Consider the following 24020-nt stretch of genomic DNA (forward strand, 5'->3'; position numbering starts at 1 on the left):
ACTAAGAGCCGCAAAAGATCTTGAAATGGACTGCCCATTTCACAGATCACATGACTTTCACACACAAATAGGATAGGATCATGATTACATCTTATTTATCTCATGCTGTCACCCAAAGCAACTTACATCTGATTGGACTAAGCTGGACAGGGCATTGCTCAAGGGCCCAGCTGTGCAGATCATATCGTGGCTACAGCAGGGATTGAACCAGTAAGCTTGTGGGTCCGAGTCATGTACCTAAACCACTAGGCTAAAGGCTACCCCATGCCCTCATGACATCTATGAAACAGCCTCAGTGTCATTTAACACTATTAATGTAACACTAGTATTTTCACCTCGAGTCAAGGCTAACCCGTGGATGATAAGACTGTTAGTTGGAGCAACACAGAAGAACAAACCGTTGACCCAGTGCTGCTTGTTTTCACTGGTTTCTGATGCCTTGACTTATTCAAACACAGAACAGAGGGCAGAGTCTATGCAGTTAACATGTGTTTTACATATACCAACTATACAAAGAAAAACATGTATTTTTACTAACAGGGCATATTTTATGGCACAGACTGAATATAAATATTAAAAGCTTGGCCAGTTAGCATAGCACTGTGTGTGTGTGTGGTGTGTGTGTGTGTGTGTGTGTGTGTGGGGGGGGGGGTTAGCTTTTACTCTAATTTTGGTGAGAGTATTTCTGAGGGCATCGTATGTCCACATTTTACCCTGCTCTCTTGAAATATCCTGCGCAAAAATTAATTGCAAAAAGCATAGCATGGCCACAAGAGGGCAGGAGAAACACTCTGAAAAAGGTCTGTGTTGCAAAGAGTAAATGCGGGTGAAAGCATTACAGAGAGCAATCAAGAACATCTCAGGGTTCATCTGTTTTATACCATTGCATTTCTGAGAAGTTATTTGGACACATAATTACATGTGAATTATTTCAGTCACAAAACACTCAGTGAGCAATTTATTACGTTGACCTGTACACTGGCTTCTTAATGCAAATAATTAATCAGCCAATCATGTGGCAGCACCTAAATGCATAAAGAGACATTGTCAAGAGGTTCAGCGGTTGTTCAGACCAAATGGGGAAGAAATGTGATCTACGTTACTTTGTTGGTTACTTTGTTGGTGTCAGACAGGATGGTTTCAGTATTTCAGAAACTGCTGATCTCTTTTGATTTTCATTAATGCAGTCTCCTGACTTGATAATGATGCGAAAAACAAAAAATCCAGTAAGCAGCAGTTGTGCAGGTAAAATCATGTTTTTCATGAGAGAAGTCAGAGGAGAAGGGCCAGACTGGTCGAAACTGACAGGAAGGTGACAGTAACTCAAATAACCACATATTACAACAGTGGTATGCAGAAGAGCATCTCTGAACAGACAACTAGTCAAACCTCAAAGTGGATAGACTACAGCAGCAGAAGACCAATAAGTCTAAAAACGAAGTTTTGTAAATACCTAATAAAGTGCTCAATGAGTGTACGTTCTTCTTTGAGTCTAATCGTTTAACCGTTTAAAAAATAAACGTATGTATATATATGTACAAAAGGAATTAGAAATATATACAAGAAAAGTTTGTTTTTTAATGATTTATTTGCAATTTTTCAAACACACCACAAAGGGTCGCCACAACGCACACGTTTTAAAACTTGCATCAGTTGCATGATACAAGGTTTATTCAACATTCACCAAACAGAGACCAAACATTCTTATATTCTTGGGTAAAGTTATCCAATATTAGAAGCAAGCTAGATGTATCAGAAATGCTAAATGGAAACTACTGAAAGCTCGCGTTAAAACGCGGTAAGAAGCTATTTAATAAAATAAGAAGCTTATTGCCTGTCACACTGTGGCTGGGTCAGAGCCCGGCTCAGTGGGGTCGTCAGCGCTGGGTGGCTCAGCTGACAGGAGAAGGAGTGGCTGGAGCCCACCGGGCGGCCGTCAGCGTCAGCAGACTGCTGCTGGAGTAGGTCCCGTCAGACTGGCGTTGAGCCTCGCTCGTCCGGACCTCACTTCCCGCTACAGCGCTGCCGTCCTCCGTCCAGGACACGGTCAAGGAGTCGGGGTAGAAGCCCCGGGCCAGGCACACGAGGGTGGCTCTGCCCTCAGACAGCTCCGTGCGAGACGGGGGCAGCAATGTCAGTGTAGGGGAGACGAAGCTCGAGCTGACAGGAGTAAGATAATCACACCAGAGCCCAATGAAACAGTGGTCTTTGTATATCAGTGATATTCCAACTATATGATACACCGCAGGCAGCTGTCATCAATAAAAGCGTGAGAGAGAGAGACAACATCGGTGGAAAAGAATAACGAAAAAACGAAATAACGGAACTTTAACAGCCTTCAATCATCTAACAAAAAACTTCTAGCAAAGTCATTCAAAGTCATTCGTTTGTGATGAGTTCGAGAAAGAAGCAAACAATAACGTTAATACTAGAAGGGATCATATGGCAGTTACAATCGTGGTAAAAAGAAAAACAAAAAAACATAATAGTAACATGGAAACAGATTTTTGTTAAGTATCGTATTAATAATTTATTGACCGGTTATACCCACTTTTATCGTAGTGTTTTGTAGTGTTTTCAGTGCATTGTTTAACAATTGTTTTCCCATCGATTAAACAAGATTAATAGAGTTTAGCTTTTAAATATTAAGACTTTGCCTCCACTCATATATTTGTCCTGTAATACATTGCACAGATGAAGTACTTCAATTCAGTATCACATTGAATTGTTAATATTGGGCATTAGCTTCTACTCAAGACTAAAGACCATGAAAAGAATGTAGTTATTTAAATTAATTATAAGGCAGACAAAATTTTATAATTCTACAGTACTAAAATGTGTATTGTAGTAACTATACTATTGTTATATTTCCAGATTGCATGCCCTAAGTATAATAATCCATTTTACTTGACTTGACTCGGCATAAAACTAGTAATTTACAGTATTTACATTCTTTGCACTTTTATTTAACACACATTTACATTTATTGGGTTGTTTTGCTTGATTTGGGTTGTTTCACTGTTAAATATCTTACTCACCAATATTCAACATTGTGCCCCCTCCAAATGTATTGTCTCACAGTGATACACACCCTGACAAAAACCTCAGAGAACTAGCAGAGAACTCCTGATGATACCTATAACTACAGTATGTTGCTTAAAATCTTGTCAGTAATGAATACAATTAGAGTTTGTTTTACTAAAACCATACCATTTTCAGTGCTTTGTGTCTGCATGAGAAATGTGATTAGATAAATTTAATACTTTTGTATTTTCAGTCTACTGCTATCAATAGTGCCATTACACTGGTAATTTATGTGAATTTATAGCCAATCCCTTCTAATATTGTTCATATTAGTGCCATTATTATTTATAACAGAAATTATATTTGTGGGAGTAATATTCACTTACTCAGAATGTTCAGCTTAGTTCCTCCTCCAAAGGTCGAGTCTCACAGTGGTGCAGGCCAGTACAAAAACTCCCCATTGCGAAGCGCTCTTCTCATCCTCCCGTGCTCAAGTGTGGAAAGGAAAAAAATATGAAAATCAACCCAGGAACCTCTGGAATAGAGTGAATCCAATGGATGTGTTGGAAGAATCCATTCTTGTTTCAGATGGTGCTGCAGTCAATGACATAATTCCATTTCATTCCCATTGAAAGTCTTCAGTGGATTTTTGTACGAGTGGCTCAGTAAAATGTATCACCGTGGTCTGTGCCACAGTCAGCACAGCCACAGTAGTACATAGCCTCATCCTCAGCAGTCACTCCATTGATGTGCAGATAGATTTTGTCAGACCTAGAATATGTGAACCTGCTCGGCAATCCAGTTGCTGGAGTTGAACCGAAAATCAGGAATCTAGGACTGCTTCCAGGCTTCTTTTGATACCAAGAAATTTCCAAATTTGGTTTGGTGGAAATGCAGGATATTTTTACATTTGATCCAAGAGACACAGAGAGAGACTTCTCCTGGGTCAGGATCACAACAGCTTCCAAACCTGGGAAATCAAAATGAACACATATTTTCCACTATCACTGTCACCATTAATCCAAACAATTACAATTAAAAGTAGATTTTGCCTGCAGTCATAGAAACAATATACATCCACTGCCAGAGTGGTGTAGTTACTCTTACAAAATACTGTAAAACGATTTCTGTACATTTAAAATTGTTATTTGCATTAGCCTTATTTGACAGACACATAACCTAGGGTTGAGTCTACTGTAGGTTTGGCTATCACAGCATTAACATAGGCTTACCAGAGAGAGCCAGCATCAGGATGGTGAGAGGAACCATGAAGCTCATGGTGTCTGATGGACAGGGTGGTAGGAATAGAATTGCAGAGATGCTGTCACTTTCTGCAGTATAGCTATAAGACCCACACTACTGCTCATTTAAACCAGCCAAGCCCAGTTTCCACCCCACCACATGCAAATATATCAGTGAACTTCCCCCATTTCAACTCAGAGGAAGTTGATTTTACTTTTGGGCTTTCCGAAACTACCTGGGGTTGACTAGCGTAGTGTATAGGCCTACAGAAAATCCATAAGAATGTACATAATCAGAAACATATTGATAATTCATTCAGGTTAAGGAGTAGATTTACTTTTTAGTGATATTGATTTGTTAAACAACCACATGCAAAGTAAACCAATTGGGTTTACTTTGCATTCTATAGGCATTTAAGGACCTCAAAGTCTTTTAGAAAGGGAAAAAATGTCCTAATCGTGAATAAAATATGATTTGTATGCATCTGTATGATACATTGTGACTGCCATTATAGACTAGTGCCATTTTCTCATTTGCGGATGAGAACCACACAAACAAATATAAGTCCTTGCCAGTGCATGGAGTAACTAGTGGCAGTTTCAAAGACAGATTAAATTGAGTTTTGTATACAGAATCTCCATTCAAATTTTTATTTAGTCTCGGGTTAGGAATTCTGTGTCTGCAAAACTGTCCCATAAAATTGTACAAATTGTGCAAGGTATTATTAGTAAATGATAATGCCAAAAGTGATTGCAATGATGGCTATTTTGTTTTACAATGGACAGTTTGTGGAAGGATTCAGTTTTCATTAAATAAGTATCTGCATCAATGCACTGTGCATTAAACAGGTAAATACTAAACACAGTTCAAATTCTTTATACTTCTTTCTTTATATAGTTACGGTAGATACTCATGAATCTTAACCTGTTAATGGCCACATTTTTCCAAGAAATTTCTTACATATAATAATTTGTACAGCCTTCCATATAAACATGTTCTGCAATTGTTTCACAATTTTTTTATAGTATTTTTCAAGTAATGGTGATTTGAATGTGTGCACATACATTGTAAGAACCTCTATTTAATGCTACAGTGTATTGTGTTGAAGATAGAGTGAAAATGAGAATCATAGGCACATTGATTATGAGTGAAATATATGATATGAAGTCCATATGGACCATTTGAAACATATATAAAACACCAGGAATGCATCTTCCATTTGGTAAAATATATAATTGTTTTGTCCTAAAAACAGACAGAACCATTTCAAATCAAAGTTTAATTTTATCATATCAGAGGGGAAATCCTGTTCACTGACGGATTATCTCTGTTTTCAGGGTGTTGATGGTTAGTCCCATTCTCCTGTGTGCAGTTACAGCTGGTGAGAGGGTGTTTTGTAGGGCCTCTGGTGTGATTTTTTTGCATAAGTTAGGTGTGATTTTTTTTTTTGACAGTCGGTGGGCAAAGGAGGGGGGGGGGGGGGTTCCAACATGCAGGTGCAGGCTTTAAGCCTGCCTGTATACAGGAAGGTGGCAGGTTTCAGTTCTTCTTTCTGCACTGATCTCTGTGCAGCTGCTCTCTCAGACTGACTGATTCATCCCCGGGGATCTCCCTCCTTTGAATCAGACCTAAAACTTCGATGATCAATTGTCTTTGTGTAACGGCATGGAGTCATCCTCATATGGAAGGAAATCTGTCTATTGCCCAAAAACGGAGAGGGTGTATCGTCCAACAGTGCTGTACCGCAGCTTTGAATGTGAATACGTTTTTAGAGTTCATATTTCAATATTTCCCAACTATAAAGCAAGTTCTTGTTAAGAGTGCCATCACATAGCAACCAAGTTATTTTCTCTATTATATGCACCTATAACGAGCATTAAATAAAGTATTAGAGATAACTTTAGGCTATATAACATAGTTTGTTTGCTACAAGACTAAACCCACCTCTCTCTCTCGTGCGCAAAGGTACAGAAAGAATAGCGGTTCCTTCTTCGCCGTGCAGTGCAGCTGTTCACATTTTGGATGTTAATACAAAACACATGAAGTGTATGTACAGTGGGGTGCACAAATTTGGGAGGGTGTTTTGTAGGGACTCTGGTGTGTGGGCGGCCAGGGTACAATCATAGGCATACAGTAGCTTAATGATATCCTTGGGAGGTCAATTTGGTGGTTGCTTGAATACACACACACGCTCAAGCAAAGGGCATGCACATTCACATCTAGTAACAAATGGGGAAGAGTACTTTAAATGATCAAATCAAGATATTCAATACATTTTTTTGTCATTACATGATGAAAATAATTTACCTCAGAGATATATAAAAGAGCAACACAACCATACATAAAATACAGTTGTGTTTAAGAACATAGAAGTACAACATCAGCAACCTGATGAACAACTGTTATTAGTAGAAGTCATATCTCTGCATGGCAAATACTTTACTTGCAGATGTAGTAGTGTAATAGAAAAACAACAGACCCAACTGTCATGACATGCACGCTGCTTGTTCTGAGTAATTGACTCATTCATTGAAAGGGGCATGTTCAAAATAATAGCAGTGTGGAGTTTACTTAGAGAACACATTCATTCTGTGAAAAAAAACAGGTGTCATTAATTGTCCTTTATTAAGGAGGAAGGGAAGCAAACGTTTCACACATTGTTATAAAATATATTTCCTTCTGAATTGCTAAGTAAAATGGTCCGTTCCAAACATTGTTCGGAGGAACAATGTCATTTGATTAAAAAGTTGATTAGAGAGGGGAAAACGTATAAAGAAGTGCAGCAAATTATAGGATGCTAAAATGATTTCAAATGCTTTAAAATGGCAACAAAAACCTGAAACAAATGTAAGTAAACGATCAGCTACTGTTTGAAGAATCGAAGAAACTACTGTTTGAAGAAACTACGGATTGAAGAACAGTCAGAATGGCAAAGAATCAGCCATTCATCAGCTCCAGAAAGATCAAAGATGATCTACAATTACTTGTAAGTGCTGTTACAGTCAGAAGACGCTTGATCGAAGCAAAGCTATCAGCAAGAAGCCCCTGTAAAGCACCATTGTTGAAAAAATGGCATGTGCAGAATTGGTTCAAATTTGGAACACATCAATTGGCTCGAAGAGAAATGGCGTAACATTCTGTGGACTGATGAGAGTAAAATTGTTCTTTTCGGGTCAAGTGGTCATCAACAGTACGTCAGATGACCCCCAGGTACTGAATTAAAGCCACAGTACATTATGAAGACAGTGAAGCATGATGGCGCAAAAATCATGGTATGGGGATGTTTTTCATACTACGGTGTTGGGTTCGTATACCAGGGATCATGAATCAGTTTGAATACATCAAAATACTATGTTGCCGTATGCTGAAGAGGAAATGCCCCTGAAACGGGTGTGTCAACAAGACAACGACTGCAAACACATGAGAAAGCGAGCAACATCTTGGTTGCAGACAAAAAGGATTGAGGTAATCCACATTGAAAACTTGTGGGGTGACATGCAGTTTCTGAAGCAAAACCCCAAAATTCACAGGAACTGTGGAATGTAGTTAATTCATCCTGGGCTAAAATACCTGTTTCTAGGTGACAGAAGTTGGTTGACTCGAGGCAACGCAGATGCGCAGCAGTTATCAAAAACAATGGTTATGCAACTAAATATTAGTTAAGTAATTTAAAGTGAAGTTAAATCTTGAAAAATGTCTTCAGTTTATACAGTTTGAAGAGAGTTTAAAGAGAAAAAAAATTTTTTTTTACAGATGAATATGCCTTTTCTTTGCTTCCTGTAAAAACTTGATAAAATTTGCTAATGGTTTGATTTGGAATTGAATGGGAAATGTTTCCACTACATTTGAAATATTGAACGAAAAGCTATTAAAAAATATTTGCACTTTATTCGCTTTTTTTAACGCACTGCTATTTATTTGAACACAACTGTAAGATTGGAAATTAATATGGGTCCTTTATGACCCATGTTGTCAAATTTGGGATATTAATACAAAACTTACAGGTACAATAGATTATTTTGGACTTCTAACGGTCAAGAGAATAATTCCAGCAACAAACACCCTCAAACCACAACACCCATTCTCAGTGAACGCACTGATGAGGATTTGAAATCATATTGTGATTTGATTTTGTGATCATCAAAAACAAGATAATTAATGAATACCTTGAATATTAAATGAGACAGAGACCCTCAGCTATGCCTCAAATCCCATAGGAATTGAATATGGGTTTATTTGACCCAATGTCGTGCATTCCAGAGGTATTCAAAATGTTGTGCCTTCTAGGCTTAACAACCAAATGGTAAATGGTTGGCATTTATATAGTGCCTTTATCCAAAGCGCTGTACAATTGATGGTTCTCATTCACCCATTCATACACACACTCACACACCAACGGCGATTGGCTGCCATGCCAGGCGCCGACCAGCTCGTCAGGAGCATTTGGGGGTTAGGTGTCTTGCTCAGGGACACTTCGACACAGCCCGGGCGGGGGATCAAACTGGCAACCCTCCTACTGCCAGACGACTGCTCTTACGGCCTGAGTCATGTCGCCCCCATGTCGCCCAACCAAACTGATATTTACACTGCCCAGTTTGCAGGCTACACGTTTATGCTCTTCAGATATCACGGCTGTTGACAGATGGAGAATATTATGAGATCTCATCTGAACAGCCATACAGATGGTCTGGAGCATGTGTAAAGGTACAAACATTTTCAGGGTAATTTCAAGTTTATGCATCTCGATGTGGTTGTGAATTTCGGCATAGGCACAATTTATGGTCAAATCTGGCAGTACAACCGATTTATGCACGAGGCCCCTCTGTTGAGAACCAACATTAGGGCTGAACCCTGTAACTATAGGGCCCAGCCAGGCCTTTTAACAACTATAACTGTTTGGAGGCTCATGTGATATTGAGAATAAATATAGCAGCTCAATGAGCATAATGAAATAACTTTTTAGAGAGCTACTGTACACCACAAAACTTTAAAGCCCTTTCCTAATGCCCTTTCCTTTCATGCCTAATTTAAAATGGCATGTAATCCACTTTTCTCACACATTTCACCAAGTACCATTTTCAGGCTGTCAATAATTCCAACAATCTTACCTCTCTTTGTAGACATGGTGCCTGCCATGAATAGGAAGAGACCATGCGTTAACTTGAAAAAAATTTAAAGTACTCTAATTGGTGCCAACTAGTGGCAAAAAAAGCTTTTACCATAACAGCCATTCTACAGCAGTGGTGCAAAATTAAATTACTGGGGATGTCAGTGGATTTTTTGGCGGTTTCAATTTAATCAGCGGCCAATTATGGCCTTGAGAATCCAAGGTATGCAGATTATTTAATTATGAACTAAATGTACCACCGTTGTCGAGAACACTCTGGAAACCTGAAAACACACCAGCCCTCCAGGATGGGAGTTCTGACAGCATGGACACCAGAGTTCTATAATGACTTCCATTACAACTTCATATTTTCATCATTATCAGGATGCCAGTTTAAATTCAGAATCCCATTATTCCGGTACCATCTGTCGCATTACACTTCTACTGCACTGCCTGACTTTAAGGTCACAGATTGTCACATACTTGGGAGTAAAATTAACTTTACAACTATTACTAAATCCTTAGCAGGTCTTCCAGCATGCTTAGCCAGATACAGTATGTGCTGAAGTGTTAAAACTATTCTGAAATGCCAACTTCTTTCCTGGTCGTTCAAAGGGCAGTGGCACATTGCATTTAACACACAATGGGACATCTCATAATGTGCTCTTTAAGAATATACAAAATGTAACTGACGCGGGCAGAAAATAAGCAACATGTGACACCAGCAGATGGTGAACTTGAACATGGCCTCCTGGAACACAGCCACTCCCCAAAGAGAAGACAGGTGGTTTAATAATTAAATATATAAACCTGTGTATGGACAGCAGAAATGGTATGTTGTTAATGTTGATAAACCTTATGAAGTGGCGAGCTGCAGGCCAGAGAGCAAGGCCGTGTCTGAATGCTCTGAAGTGGCATCCTTCCACACTTCTTACCGCTGATTTAATGACTATGTGAAGGTTCTACCACATTACTGACACCTGCACTGCTGAAGGATGCCATTCTGAGTTGGACTGACCAGGTCAGTCTGAATGCCTGATGAAAAATGAAAAGCACAAATTGAAAGGAGACCGATTTGCTAGAAAAGCCTTTACAAGTTAGTTCAACTTGACTCGTTTCTACAAAATAAGTGCGACTCAAGAAACTCGAACATCAGAAATTTGATGTTTGAAACAGTATTTCTCTCAGCAGGTGGATCAGGAACTTCTAAACACATACTCAAAGCAATGTCCACTATCATCTGGAACATGGGAGCAGAGCGCTTTGGGATGGAGCAGAGACAGACCAAAGGAGAGAACAGACGCTCAAGGGAGATTGCAAAACTCAGAGGCGACTGAAGGCGAAGACTGAAGAAGGTTTTTCGGCAGGCTCCTGAAGATGAAAAACCTGCCCTTAAAGAGATGCAAGATAACGTGAGGGAGCGCATAAAGACCGAGCGGAGTGCCACCGAAGGGATAGAAGGAGGCGGGAAAATGAGAGGGTCAAGTTCACCAAAAACACCTTCAAGTACCTGTCAGGGCTCCTTGGAGTCAAAAGATCCAGAGTGTTAAAGGCCACGAAGGAGGAGGTAGAAGAGCACCTCCGTAAAGTCCACAGTGACCCAAGGCGAGAGGACGAACTCGACCTGGAAGGAAAGCTGTGCTGCCCAGAGGAGCCAACCATCTCCTTTGATGACGGAGAGCCCAGAGTTTACAAGAACTGCGAGAGGCTGAGGAGACATCTTTGGAGGCTACTTAAGGTAGTGTGGAGGAAGAACCGTCTGCCAGACAGTTTTCTTATTGCCGAGGGGTGCTCCATCCCCAAGCAGGAGGACTCTTCCAGCTTGAAAGACTTCCGCACAATCTCGCTGTTGAATGTGGAGGGGAAGGTGTTCTTCGGAATCTTGGCGAAGAGGCTGACCCAGTTGTTGATCAATAACAAGTACATTGACACAGAAAGGCGGAGTACCAGGAGTCCCCAGTTGCATCGAACACAACAGCGTCATCTCCAAGATCATCGAGGACGCAAAGAGGAACCAGGGAGATCTAGCAGTCCCGTGGCTTGACCTAACAAATGCACAGTGCCGCACAAGTTAGTCGACCACACACTCAAAGCCTATCATGTCCCCCAGAAGGTACAGTTGCTCCTCTGGAACTACTTTGGGCACTTCAAGATGCGCTTCACCTCTGGTGACTTCACTACCAACTGGCAGAGGTTGGAGGTCGGAATCGTGACCGGATGTACCATCTCAGTGATTCTGTTTGCAGCGGCGATGAACCTCTTGGTCAAGTCAGTGGAGAAGCCTAGACGGGGAGCTGTGCTGTCAAGTGGCATCCAACAGGTTCCAGTTAGGGCCTTTATGGACGACTTGACAATCACAGCGAGGTCAGTCCCGGAGGGTAGGTGGATCTTGGAAGATTTGGTAGAGCTCACCACAGCAGCTAGGATTCAAACCATAAAAATCGAGAAGCTTAGTCCTGAAGCGGGGCCGGGTCCAGGACCACTTCCGGTTTAAGATCGGTGAAGACACCATCCCAACAGTCACGGAGAAGCCGGTAAAGAGCTTAGGAAGGTGGTACAGAGCCGACCTGAGTGACAAAGTAAGTATGAAGGAGATGCTCAACCAAGTAGAAGAATGGCTGAAAGCCCTGGAGAGGAGTGGCCTGCCCGGCAAGTACAAGGTATGTTTGGCATTTATATAGCGCCTTTATCCAAAGCGCTGTACAATTGATGCTTCTCATTCACCCATTCATACACACACTCACACACCGACGGCGATTGGCTGCCATGCAAGGCGCCGACCAGCTCGTCAGGAGCATTTGGGGGTTAGGTGTCTTGCTCAGGGACACTTCGACACAGCCCGGGCGGGGGACCGAACCGGCAACCCTCCTACTGCCAGACGACTGCTCCTACTGCCTGAGCCATGTTGCCCCTACTGACCTTAGCCGCAGTGATATTCAGCTCCCTCAGCTGAGCCTTCAAGTCAGTGTTCATCTCCAACTCAAGGAGGGCCTAGAACAGAACAAAGTCAATCGATCACCTATGGAATGTCAAAATACAGTATCCATGAGCCATCCAGAGACCATAAACGTTATAACAGGGCAATTGAGGGGTTTGCTTGACTCTTGCAGACTATCCAATACAGGGGAAAACATTCACTTACCTGGGAAATGCCAGATTCAAATTCATTAGGCTTTTCGCCGTTGGGCTTCACAATTTTGGCGCTGGTACTGAACATGGCCAATGTCTGAATTATGGGATTAAGAGATATAAACTATCAGTTGAAAGTCATGACTTACCGAATCAGGTAAATGCAAACTCGGGAAGTGGCCGTTATTTAGCCGACTTGCATAGCTAAATTGCGTTAAACTTACACTTCAGTTTCGATTGCAGTTTTAGCCAAGAAAACAAACAGAGAGCGCACATCTTTCCTTTCTGATAATAAAAACGAAAACCAGGAACCTCTTTTATTTGAAGGTAGTGCCTTTAAAATACTGTGGTGGCAAACTAGCTAGCTTCGAAAGAATACTGTCACGTTTCAGGTCCGTCTCGCCATGTTTTATGTTTATTCATGTTGTCTTAGTCACGTAGTGTCTTATCATGTATTATGTTAGTCTAGGTTCGTCATGTTGTTTAGTTATGTTTCGTACGATTTATTTTCTTGTCATGTCTAGTTATGTTTCGTACGATTATATTACCTTGTTATGTTGAGTGGTTATCGTCTTAGTTTCGCTTTGTGTTATGTTTTGATTTATGTTTATTGTTACGTTAACTGGTCGTTGTTCATGCATACACTTTTACATGTCTTTCCGCAAACCTTGCGTTCCGTCTTTTCTCTCTCTTTCTGTCATTCACTCCCTAATTGTTTCCATTTGTCTATTTACTAAAACTACTAACGCTAGATCAGGATTGGGTAGAAACTAACAAACTAATCATGTGTTCATGTTACCTTACGTATCTCGTGCATGTCATTTACTAATTTACTAATGCTAGGGCAGGATAGGTTTATTACTAACGATTACTAATCACCTTGTTAAACTTGTCATCCATCGCACCTGTTTTCCATTTCCTTGCTACGCTCTAACTAATTGTCTACACCTGTCTACACCCGCATTTATAGCCTTGTCGCGCAACTGTTCTTCGCGAAATTGTCTGCCTCTGTTTTTTCACGCAACTCTTGAGCATTACTTACTGTTTGATTACACGTTACGATCCACGCCTGTTTACTGACCATCGATTATTGATTTCTGTTTTGTGACCTTCGTTTTGTTCTTGACTACGTCCCCGCCTACCGTTTTTGTACTTTTGCCCCGCTGATTGTTTCATGGTTTCGACTCCCGCTTCGTCCACGACTACGCCTCTGCCTGCCGTCCGTCTGTTCATCTGCCCCGCTGACAGCTCTCCTGCTACCGGACCTCCCTGCACGCCTACCGACTACGAGATTGCCTCTTCCCTCGGCACCGTGCTTTTTGTTTGTTTTGTATTTGTTTGGCTGGATCTACGTGTATGGACTTTGCTTGTGTTGACTACTCTCCTGGGATTCGTCCCGAATAAAGCCCTGAGGGGTCTTTATATTACTATTGTTTCTGAGTCGTGCATTCTGGGTCCAACCCCCACGCACCCGTCTCAAATACTGTCTACAATCAATGTCATTTCTGTGCAGCTGTACCACGTGCATACATGGGAGAATAGCTGGATGGATAATTTACGTGAGTAAAATGCTAATTTCACTAATGTTGATGCGGGACTTTGAATCCTTGTAATTTGTAGGTTAGCAAGAGTTTGTTAGCTTGTTGGCTACCAGGCTACAAGTCCTTGTGTTTGTAATGAACTATTTATAAGAAAGCTAGCTAGAGATAGTGATATTGTAATGTCCAAAGTTGCTGTTAATTGAAAGATGAACTTACACTTACACCTTGTTTCTGGGCTAATGTTAAAATTGAGTTGTAGGAAAAATTCACGGAAAAAGAGATCTCCCTCCTTATTATGATTCATTACCCTTATTATGATTTATTACTTCGCAAGTCAGACAAAATCAGACTGCCCTAATGAAGTGCTGGTTCCTCCAAAACTCTCAATGATTCATGCCAGAAGTGTATCAATATGTTCCATTACATTACATTAATGGTATTTGGCAGACGCTCTTATCCAGAGCGATGTACAACAAAGTGCATACCCATAACCAGGGATAAGTGTGCTGAAAGACCCTAGAGGGAAGTACAATTTCAACTGCTACCTGTACAACAACGATAAGGACCAGGGCCTATTTTTTTTATTTTATTTATTTATTTATTTATTTATTTATATTTATTAACAAATAAACAAACAACAAAGCAAAAGTGACCAAACTTAACTAGCCAAACACTGCTTACCTAGCCAAACTAAAAATACCTATACACAAAAAAGTAAATCACAGAAAGACAATTAAGGTTCACAGGGAGGTAGGGAGGTGAGGTGAGGTGCTGCTTGAAGAGGTGCGTCTTCAGTTTGCGCTTGAAGGTGGGAAGAGATTCTACAGTTCTGACCTCAACGGGGAGTTCATTCCACCACCGTGGACCCAGAACAGACAGTAGTCATGAGCGTGAGGTGGAAGTTCAGAGAGGGGGAGGTGCCAAGCGGCCTGTGGAGGCTGAACGAAGAGGTCTGGTAGGGGTGTAGGGTCTGATGATTTTTTGTAGGTAAGCTGGGGAAGACCCCTTAACTGCTTGGAAGGCTAGCACCAATGTTTTGAATTTGATGCGAGCCATGACAGGCAGCCAGCGGAGGGAAGTAAGCAGGGGGGTGACCTGTGTATTTGGGAAGGTTGAAGACCAGACGAGCTGCTGCATTCTGGATAAGTTGGAGGGGTCTGATGGCGGATGCTGGGAGGCCAGCCAAGAGGGAATTGCAGTAGTCCAAGCGGGACAGAACCATGGCTTGGACCAGGAGCTGGGTCGAGTAGGGGGTGAGAAAGGGGCGGATTCTCCGTATGTTGTATAGGAAGAACCTGCATGACCGGGTCACCGCCGCAATGTTCTCGGAGAGGGACAGTCTGCTGTCCATCACCACGCCGAGGTTCCTCGCACTAGGTGATGGCGTAAGTGTGGTATCCCCTAGGGAAATGGAGAGATCCAGATGGGGAGTGTAATGTTTCTGTATTTGTCCTGTGTGTATTTATGTTTATTCTTTTTATTTATCCATTTTTCATACATCCTTGGTTATTGTTTTCCATTACAGTTCTCATTTGTCATCCCCTGTTATGTCTGCATCTGAATGTCTACCAGCCTAGTCACTCCCCTGTCTGCGTGTCCCACTATTCAGGTGTTTACGGAAGTTTCGGGTTTTCAAAAATTCCTTCCAAACTCGCGATTCTTACTTCCTGCTTTTTCTTGGTAGTTAAATGTTGTAAAGCACTATTCTTACTAACTACTACTAATCTAGGTATTGTACAGTACTAATCCGATTAATACACTAACTAACAATCACTTTTATTGGGTAGTTTAGAAATATTCACGTAACTAATTCACTAACGCAATCTTAGTTTTTCTGCACTATTCTATAACTCTGCCTCCCTATGCTATCCCTAATTACTCGCTTAGTTTCAGCGAAGTGTTCGCACCTGTCTCTGACTATCACTACGTCTTCAATCTATGCAAATGTCTACTCCCTAATCCGGAGCCGTATGTTTTACATGTTTTGTCTGTCCGCGTTTTCGTCTCCCTCCCGTTATTATGTTATTACCCTATTATGTTTCTCCACCTGTTGACTATTTGTTTAGCCCACCTTTTTCCCAGCCCCGCCTAGGTTGTCACCTTCCCTCATGTATTTAAACCTCAGTCTCTGTTTGAACCAGTGTCAGAATGTTGATCAGTTTTAGTGCCAAATTCCTCGTATGCCTAATTCTTGAGATTCCAGAAAGACACCCCTTCGCCTTTGATTTCCGAGCCTGCCTTACCCTCTTGTTTTGTTTGCCATTTTGATTTTCTGGTTTTTGATATTCTGCTTTGTTTACTGAGTATGATTTTTGCCTACGCCCTTTTGTACTTTCGCCTTTTGATTTTCTGGATTTTTGACCTTCTTGCCTGTTTTTTCGACCATTCTTTTGCCTTCTGTTTTTGTCTTTGTATTGGATCTCCTGGCTACAATTACGGACTCCAAAACTACGATTTTGGATTATCCTGTGGTCTGCGTCTGGGTCCTCAGCGCCATACATAACAGGGAGAGGTATTAGCAGGGATGAATATCATTTACAGTCTTACCTGGGTTGAGCTATAGATGGTGGTTGTCCATCCAGCTCCGGATGTCACTCAGGCAAGCAGAGATACGGGCTGAAACCTGTGTATCAGATCGTGGGAACGAGATGAAGAGTTGTAATTGATATGTAAGTGGCTTATAATCAATATATCACATGTACGCTGCTTGTTATCAAATCAAATGAACCTAGAACATTAATTACAGCTGAGCTTATGAAAACGCAAGAAACCAGTGTCAACTGTCGAAATGAGAGCAAAGAATTCAAAGAATGCACCAGGCTAAATAAGTACATTTACTCACTTAGAAGAGAATATTAATCAAATGTTTAGTATGTCTGTATATTTTCAATGATTCACTGCTGATACGTTTGTGTTAGAAGTGCATAAGTGACCCATGTGTAATCTGAAGTACCAAAAATGATTTATATGCTGTGGAAAGTACCGAAAAGCACCATGTATTGTAAAGTACGGTGTATGGTGATTTTTCCACCGAGGTGTTAGAATCGAGAAGGTAGCGCTGCCAAGTCAGCGGAAGTGTTTTTGAATGTTTTGGGAGGAGTTAAGATAAGAACAGTGCATACAATAGGTGTAAAAATGACATTCGAGGTTCGCTTCTGCAGAATTGGCACGTGCCAATATAGTCTGATTTTTCTGAAGAGCTTGCTGCCGTGGTGTCTTTTCCCTCGTGAAGTTATTTTTCTACAAATTGAAGATTGGACGACAGAGTCTTTACAGCATAGCACGTAGAGCTTTCTGCATTGGTACCGGAGAGATGGCCGAATGGAGTTTCTTCAACACCGCACCCGATATGGTTCCGTCTGCAGGTATTTGGAGTCACTAAGATTTGTTAACTTTTATGAAAAGGAAGGAGCCCCGGTAATCATTTTAACAAGCACATTACATGTTTGGCAACCTTTTCCACATCACAGTACACATGGGTGTTGGAGTCATGATGACCTGAGGAATTGCCGTCGGTGAAATTAATGTAATGGTAAATGTACTGTTTTCATAGCAAACAATAGAAGCTCTATAATTACTGCATGTGGTTAGTCCAACATGTTGAGATATTGCTGTGAAGAGCACTGTAATATGTAGTGTCCTCCATAATGTTTGGGACAAAGACCCATCATTTATTTATTTGCCTCCGTATTTCACAATTTGAGATTTGTAATAAAACAAATCACACATGGTTAAAGCACACCGTCAGATTTTATATATTTTGGTTTCGCCATATATAAATTACAGCAGTGTTTATACATGGTTCCCCCGCACTTCAGGGCACCATAATGTTTGGGTCACAGCAATTTTATGTGAATGAACAGAGTCATGTTTGGTATTTTAATGCATATCCTTAGTATGCCATAATTTCCTGATGTCTGTGACCTATCAAGGTAATCGGAGTCTGGATATCTTATTTTCAGGTTGTCCATATCTAGCAGCAGCATGGTGGTTTGAGGCTCATTTCATAACATGGACCCTTGATGACGATCTCTGGCAGGTGGCAGTAGGTTTCGTTCCTTCTTTTCGTCTTTAATCATACGTGATACGGTAACACTCCAAACTTCAGTGAAATGCTTCCGGAGGGAAAACATCACTTGCATCTATTCAATGTTGGTTAACTTACCCATTAGTTTTGAAAAACACATCGCTTATGTTTTCACTCTTTATCCTCGTCATCACGTTTTAATCTACTATGTGGAAATGGAATGGCCCTGTTGCTGTCGTATCAACATTGAAAAGATACAAGTGATTTCCCCCCCCCCGGAAGCATTTAACTTTGGCTCAGAAAATTGGAGGTGTGCTACTGCATCAGGTATGGTTAAATAAAAAAGATTGAAAGAAATATAACAGCGCAAGCCGGAGATCACTGTGCTCACAAAAAAAAAACCTGTTAAACCTGCTCTCTCGGCCAGCCCTAGTTAAGAGGTCACAGACATCAGGAAGTCATGGCATGCAAAGGATATGCAACAAAATACTAAACATGACTACTTTCACTTGCATAACATTGCTGTGTCCCAAACGTTATGGTGCCCTGAAATGGGTGGACTATGTTGTAACAATACTGTATTTTTTACATGGTGAAACCAAAATATTAAAATCTGACAATGAGCACTTTAAACACGTGTGATTTTTACTTTACAAATTTCCAATCGTGGCGTACAGAGGCAAATAAATAAATGATGGGTCTTTGTCCAAAACATTATGGAGGGCATTGTAAAACAAAATGCATAAACTACCAAACCACTGCAACATGTCTCAAAGGAAAAGCACCAGCACTAGATTTTTTTGTGATCTAAACAAATGTTCCTCTAGTATTTCACAATTAATTAGTTACTTGAACCAATGAGTTTGCATGTGCAAGATTTCTTCAAAGATATGAATGCACAATGCATGTTTTGAACAGTGCTTACCATTTTGAGTCTTGTGTATAAGGTTTAAAAAATTGAGCACAAACTTGTGAGGTTAGAAAGTGATTGTTAAAAAAAAACTGTAATTCATGATAAACTACTATATTAGTTAATCTCAATTCATGAACCTTGTCAAGTGTGACCCAGTTAACCTCTGCTTATCAATTAACAAAGTGCAAAGTGAGTGAACAGAATAAAAAAATCTAACGGTGTGACTACCCTTTTGCTTTCAAACCCATGTCAATTCTTCTAGACATACTTGCACAAAGTCAGGGATTTTGTAGATATAGTCAGGTGTGTGATTAACCAATTGTACCAAACAGGAGCTAATGATCACCAATTTAATATGTAGGTTGAATCATTAACTGAAACAGAAACAGCTGTATTGGAGGGTTAAAACTGTGTGAGGAACAGCCAAACTCGACTTGATTTTTATTTTTCTTCTGTCCATTCACGTCTTCTGTTCATGCATTTTGTTAATTGATAAAAATACATTTTTTCTAAATAAAACTTCTGTTTTTGAAAGCATTATTATTTTACAGAATATTTTCACACCTGCCTAAAACTTTTGCACAGCACTGTAAATAGGGTGATTGTTGTTTGTACCTTTTATATGCTGTGCACTGTGGTCTAACGTGCAAGGGCTGATTTTAGGTGATGCAGTGAAGGTGTACACAGACGGTTGCTGTTTAAATAATGGGAAACCTGGAGCACGCGCTGGAATTGGAGTCTACTGGGGACCAGCCCACTCTATGTATGTGCATTCGACTGCTCGTCATTGATCACGGGTGGTTGATATGTGTTTACGTATGCTTGTGGAAAAGTGCTTCATTTCTGTACCGTGGGCGAAAATAGATTTTTCCAGTATACAAAGCTATATGTATTATTAAATACAGAGTTGGAAAGACCTGGGGTCAGAAAGTAAAAGTCTTGCCATCCGTGTCTTCCATCCATTAATTCAGCCAGGTGACTTCACAAATTAGTTTTACCTCCTGGCTGAAGAATTGTGCTAATTGGCTAATCCAGGTGGTTGAAACCAAATACTGGGGAGGACTTATGAACCTGAATCTTTCACCTCTGATTTAAATGACACCTCATAGTAGTGTCTCCTCCCCACATGCACAAGGAGATTTCAGCTCATGATCTCAAACCCCTTCCATTACCAGACACTCACTGAATTGGACATTTGCTGCAGTAATGAGGGCACATTGCTGTTATCATTATTTTCTTAAAGCCACTCTACTGACATGTAACATTAAACCAATATTGTTTTGTTAAACTGTTTGGTAACACTTTACAATAAGGTCCAATGAATGTAGTTGTTAACATGAATTAGTGATTTACAAATGCATTATGCATGAAATTCACTTTTCATTAGTAAATGTATAGCTTAAGTAATGTATTTCTTAACTAAAATTAGACTACCAGTAAATGTATCTGTTGATGTTTTTCTCATTCCAATATGAATTGGCATGAACGACTGTATATGTTGGCATGTATTCATGATGTACAAATGCATAAACAAAGCTGAACAGCTTAACGTTTCAGTAGTTGGATAATTAACAACTACATTAGTTCATACCGATTCATGTAACCTTATTGTAAAGTGTTACCAGCTGTTTCGTTATAAAACTTTGAGTGAACCTTTTCTGTTTATCAACGAAGGAATGTTTCTGAGCGGCTACATGGAAGACAAACCAACCAGAGGGCAGAATTGATGGTGAACTTTTTTCCCCCCTGGGCTCCTACGTACTCATCGACTTGCTACATTTACTTGTATTTGAGTGTTAATAAGTTTCTCCTTCCTGCTTATCTTCTTTTGTCCTTCTGATACAGGCTGCCTGTAAAGCTCTGGAACAAGCGAGAGATGAAAACATTAAGAAGCTTGTACTGTATACAGATAGCAAGTTTACCATCGATGGTTTGTGCTTTTCTTTTTCAAATTCTTAATTTGAACTTTGTTCCAAGTTTTATACATCATAGTTGCATGTCAGAATATAAAAAGCGTTTAAATTTTATTCAGTGTAATGGATGTCTCCATTCTCATGTGAATGTAAGCATTAATATGCTGTATGTGCCGTCATGTCCCAGATGCAATGGCACCAATATACAGTCAGTGAGCATTTTATTGGGTATTTATTAGACTTATTTTTTTAGACCTATTGGTCTTCTGCTGCTGTAGCATATCCATTTAGAAGTCCAAAGACACTGCCAAGTCTGGCCCTTCTCCTCTGATCTCACTCATTAACAACATGTTTTTTGCCTGCAGAACTACTGCTTGCCGAATTTTTTTTGTTTTTCGCACAATTCTCTGCAATCTCGAGAGACTGTTATGTGTGAAAATCCATGGGGATCGGCAATTTCTGAGATACTCAAACCACTCTGTCTTGCACTAGCAATCATTCCACTGTCAAAGTCACTTGGATCACATTTCTTTCCCATTCTGACATTTGGTCTGAAGAAACAGCTGAACCTCTCGACCATGTCTGCATGCCTTTGTTGCCACATAATTGGCTGATTTAAATATTTGCAATAGCAAACTGGTGTACAGGTCTGCCTAATAAACTAGTCATTGAGTGCATATTGCTTAGCCATTGAGGACAGTGTCTGAAATGTTCATCATTTTAAAGGCATCACAAGTTGGGTGAAGAGCTGGAAAGCTAACGGCTGGAAGCGGGCTTCCGGTGGGGAGATCATCAACAAAGATGATTTTGAAAAACTTGATAAATTAAATCAAGAGTTGAATGTTGTATGGGTAAGTGATCTATGTTTTTGTACACTGTAATAATGGAACAGTACTTTGAGAGGGTTGGAAAAAGAAAACCCTAAGTGCTGAGGAACGACACCTCTTTGCTGGTCTATTTTTAAGTTGTAGCCTGTCTAAATGAGCTCCAGCCTCATACACAGACATACAGAATACTGACACCATGCTCACTAGTAATGTCCTTGATCAAGGAAAGTGGAATAACTTATGGCAGTTACACATCTACTAATCAAGGTCCTTCGCAAGGACTCCAGTGGTTGATGAGTAGAGTCTGGTGTGCAACTGCCATAAATCATTCCGCTTTCTTTGATCACGGACATTACTAGTGAATATGGCGTCAGTGTGTTCGTTTCAGTATGTGTGTCTGTGGTTGAAGCGACAACTCAAACTTAATGTAATGGTTGCTTGGTTGGAACAAAAGTCCTTTTCTAACATTGGTGGGCCCTGACTTCTGGAATAATTTGCAGATTGTGAGAGCCACTCGGTGCATGTACAACTTTGAGAATCTTCAGAATGTTGTTCCGGTTCTTCCGGTCTACCTCTCTGTCTCTTGCCACCCCCTCCCCTCCCCCCGCCTCGCTCTGCCTCCAGATCCACATTCCTGCCCACGAAGGCTATAAAGAGAATGAAGAGGCGGACCGGTTGGCGCGAGAGGGAGCGTCGAAACAACTGACGCGATGCCCTGAAATGAAGCCGTTATCTGTCAGTCATTAAAATGAAAGGCATGGCAGCATCTAACGCTCATGCTCTTGACTGTACTTCTGATTATTGTACCTATAAACAAGTGGGGCTTCAAGGTTTCTGCGTGTGCCAAGCCCTTTTTTTGCTGTATGGCCTTGTTTATTTCAAAATAAAATTGAATATTCATTAAAGGTCCAGGACACTGTGAATTGTGAATCTGTGAATTCTTTGCTGTGTTCATTAATCCTTTTTGGTTTCACGAATGCCCCAGAACATTTTTTTTTATGATTCTTGCAAAAATGTTTCATATACAAAAGCCTGTGCTGAGTGGCTTGCTTTCCCCCTTGGCTAAACATCAGGTTTTCAGTGGGTGTCGTTAGCGGGCTACAATGTACATCACTAAAATGCTAAGATCAGTGAAATCCTTTCTACTTTTAATTTGGGAATGATGCTCATGCTTAAGCGTTGCATGTTCTCTGCATTCAGAAAAACCAATACACTTTTTTCTTTCCCAAAAAATGAGACTCGCAAGAGATTTTATTTCTGGAGACCCACAGGCACTGCAATATTGCAATAGCCCCAACAGTTAATATTTATAGTGCTCATTTTCATAAGGAGCACTTCATCAACTAACTACTAACAGTGTGACTTTGCTAAAAAGCTAGTGCTGATGTGCCTTCAACTCCCCAACTCACTGCCATAGCTGGTTGCGTTGATAAAAATATATGGAATCAAAGCCGTTCTTAATTTGGGTGTAGTATCCAGAGTTTAAGAGTTTGAAGTATCTGCAGCTTTAACTACAGTATATCGTGGAAAAGCCTTCCTTATGTTGCTTTCGTTCCTGTTGTCTGGTGGTTTAATGTTACTAAAAGAAAACATGGTTAACATCCAATGCTGTTGTCATAGCCCCCTGATCCACCTGCTGTGCACAAAATCACAAGACAGACAGCGCAGTGACACAGAACTGTAGGCAGTCATTGTCAAAAGTCGGCCCGCATGAATGGCGGGAGAAAAGAAACTACTGGAATGAAATTTGTTTCAGAAAAAACTCAAACAGTAGATGACACTGCTGCTCACTGCTTTGAAAAACCAGGAGAATTACAATGAGCCCTGGCACCTTTCCATGCACAGGAGCTGTGGTGTTCTGTCCCTCACTGTGATTCATGAGCATAGCATTTAATGCAACTAATAATAAATAAATAATGTATCTGAGAATCGGGGAGGAGGCTTTCTCAATTCTACCCTTCCGTGTGCTCAGGTAGCAGTTACAATGAAAAGGCAACCTGGGGGTATTTCACACTCTGATTAGACCTCATGTCGGCCATAATCACACCATTGTGGCCAATTGGCTTCTTGTGCAGTGGTAGACCAGGGCTAATCAGGACCTGTGAAATAGCCCCTGTGTATTTCTACATACTGTGTTTCAGATAAAGTGCTCTCTTGTACACCAAGTTTGTTCCGAACCAAAAAGGCTTGTCCCCATACCCTCAGGTAGCATCTGTCTCGCTGTTCTGAACTCAGCCCTAAACAGCAAGAGAACGGTGGGTAATATAATCTACAGGGACACAAATTAACAATGTGAG

General features: G+C 40.6%; 1 protein-coding gene and 1 gene segment (V, D, J or C); one reads left to right on the forward strand and one right to left on the reverse strand.

The window, feature by feature from the left end:
• Positions 1-1569: 1569 nt before the first annotated feature.
• Positions 1570-4302, reverse strand: LOC133128308 (Ig lambda chain C region-like). The segment is given in 3 exon segments: positions 1570-2252; positions 3933-3994; positions 4257-4302. Coding segments are annotated over 3 exon segments (533 nt in total).
• Positions 4303-17178: 12876 nt separating this feature from the next.
• On the forward strand, positions 17179-22646 carry LOC133127967 (ribonuclease H1-like). Its single transcript, XM_061241121.1, has 6 exons — positions 17179-17408; positions 19647-19746; positions 20658-20712; positions 20829-20913; positions 21623-21747; positions 22348-22646. The coding sequence occupies exons 1-6, from the start codon at positions 17357-17359 to the stop codon at positions 22468-22470; spliced, it is 540 nt and encodes a 179-aa protein (XP_061097105.1). The 5' UTR covers positions 17179-17356; the 3' UTR covers positions 22471-22646.
• The last annotated feature ends 1374 nt before the right edge of the window (positions 22647-24020 follow it).

This window comes from Conger conger, chromosome 5 (genome assembly GCF_963514075.1).
Source record: "Conger conger chromosome 5, fConCon1.1, whole genome shotgun sequence".
In the NCBI taxonomy this organism is placed as follows: domain Eukaryota; kingdom Metazoa; phylum Chordata; class Actinopteri; order Anguilliformes; family Congridae; genus Conger; species Conger conger.

Bases quoted from the DNA above. Each gene is read 5' to 3' on its own strand.
- LOC133127967 (XM_061241121.1), top strand. From the start codon at position 17,357: ATGGCCGAATGGAGTTTCTTCAACACCGCACCCGATATGGTTCCGTCT. The intron at 20,914-21,622 runs GTTTGTGCTTTT...ATCATTTTAAAG, and splicing joins TAGCAAGTTTACCATCGATG to GCATCACAAGTTGGGTGAAG. The intron at 21,748-22,347 runs GTAAGTGATCTA...CTCTGCCTCCAG, and splicing joins AAGAGTTGAATGTTGTATGG to ATCCACATTCCTGCCCACGA.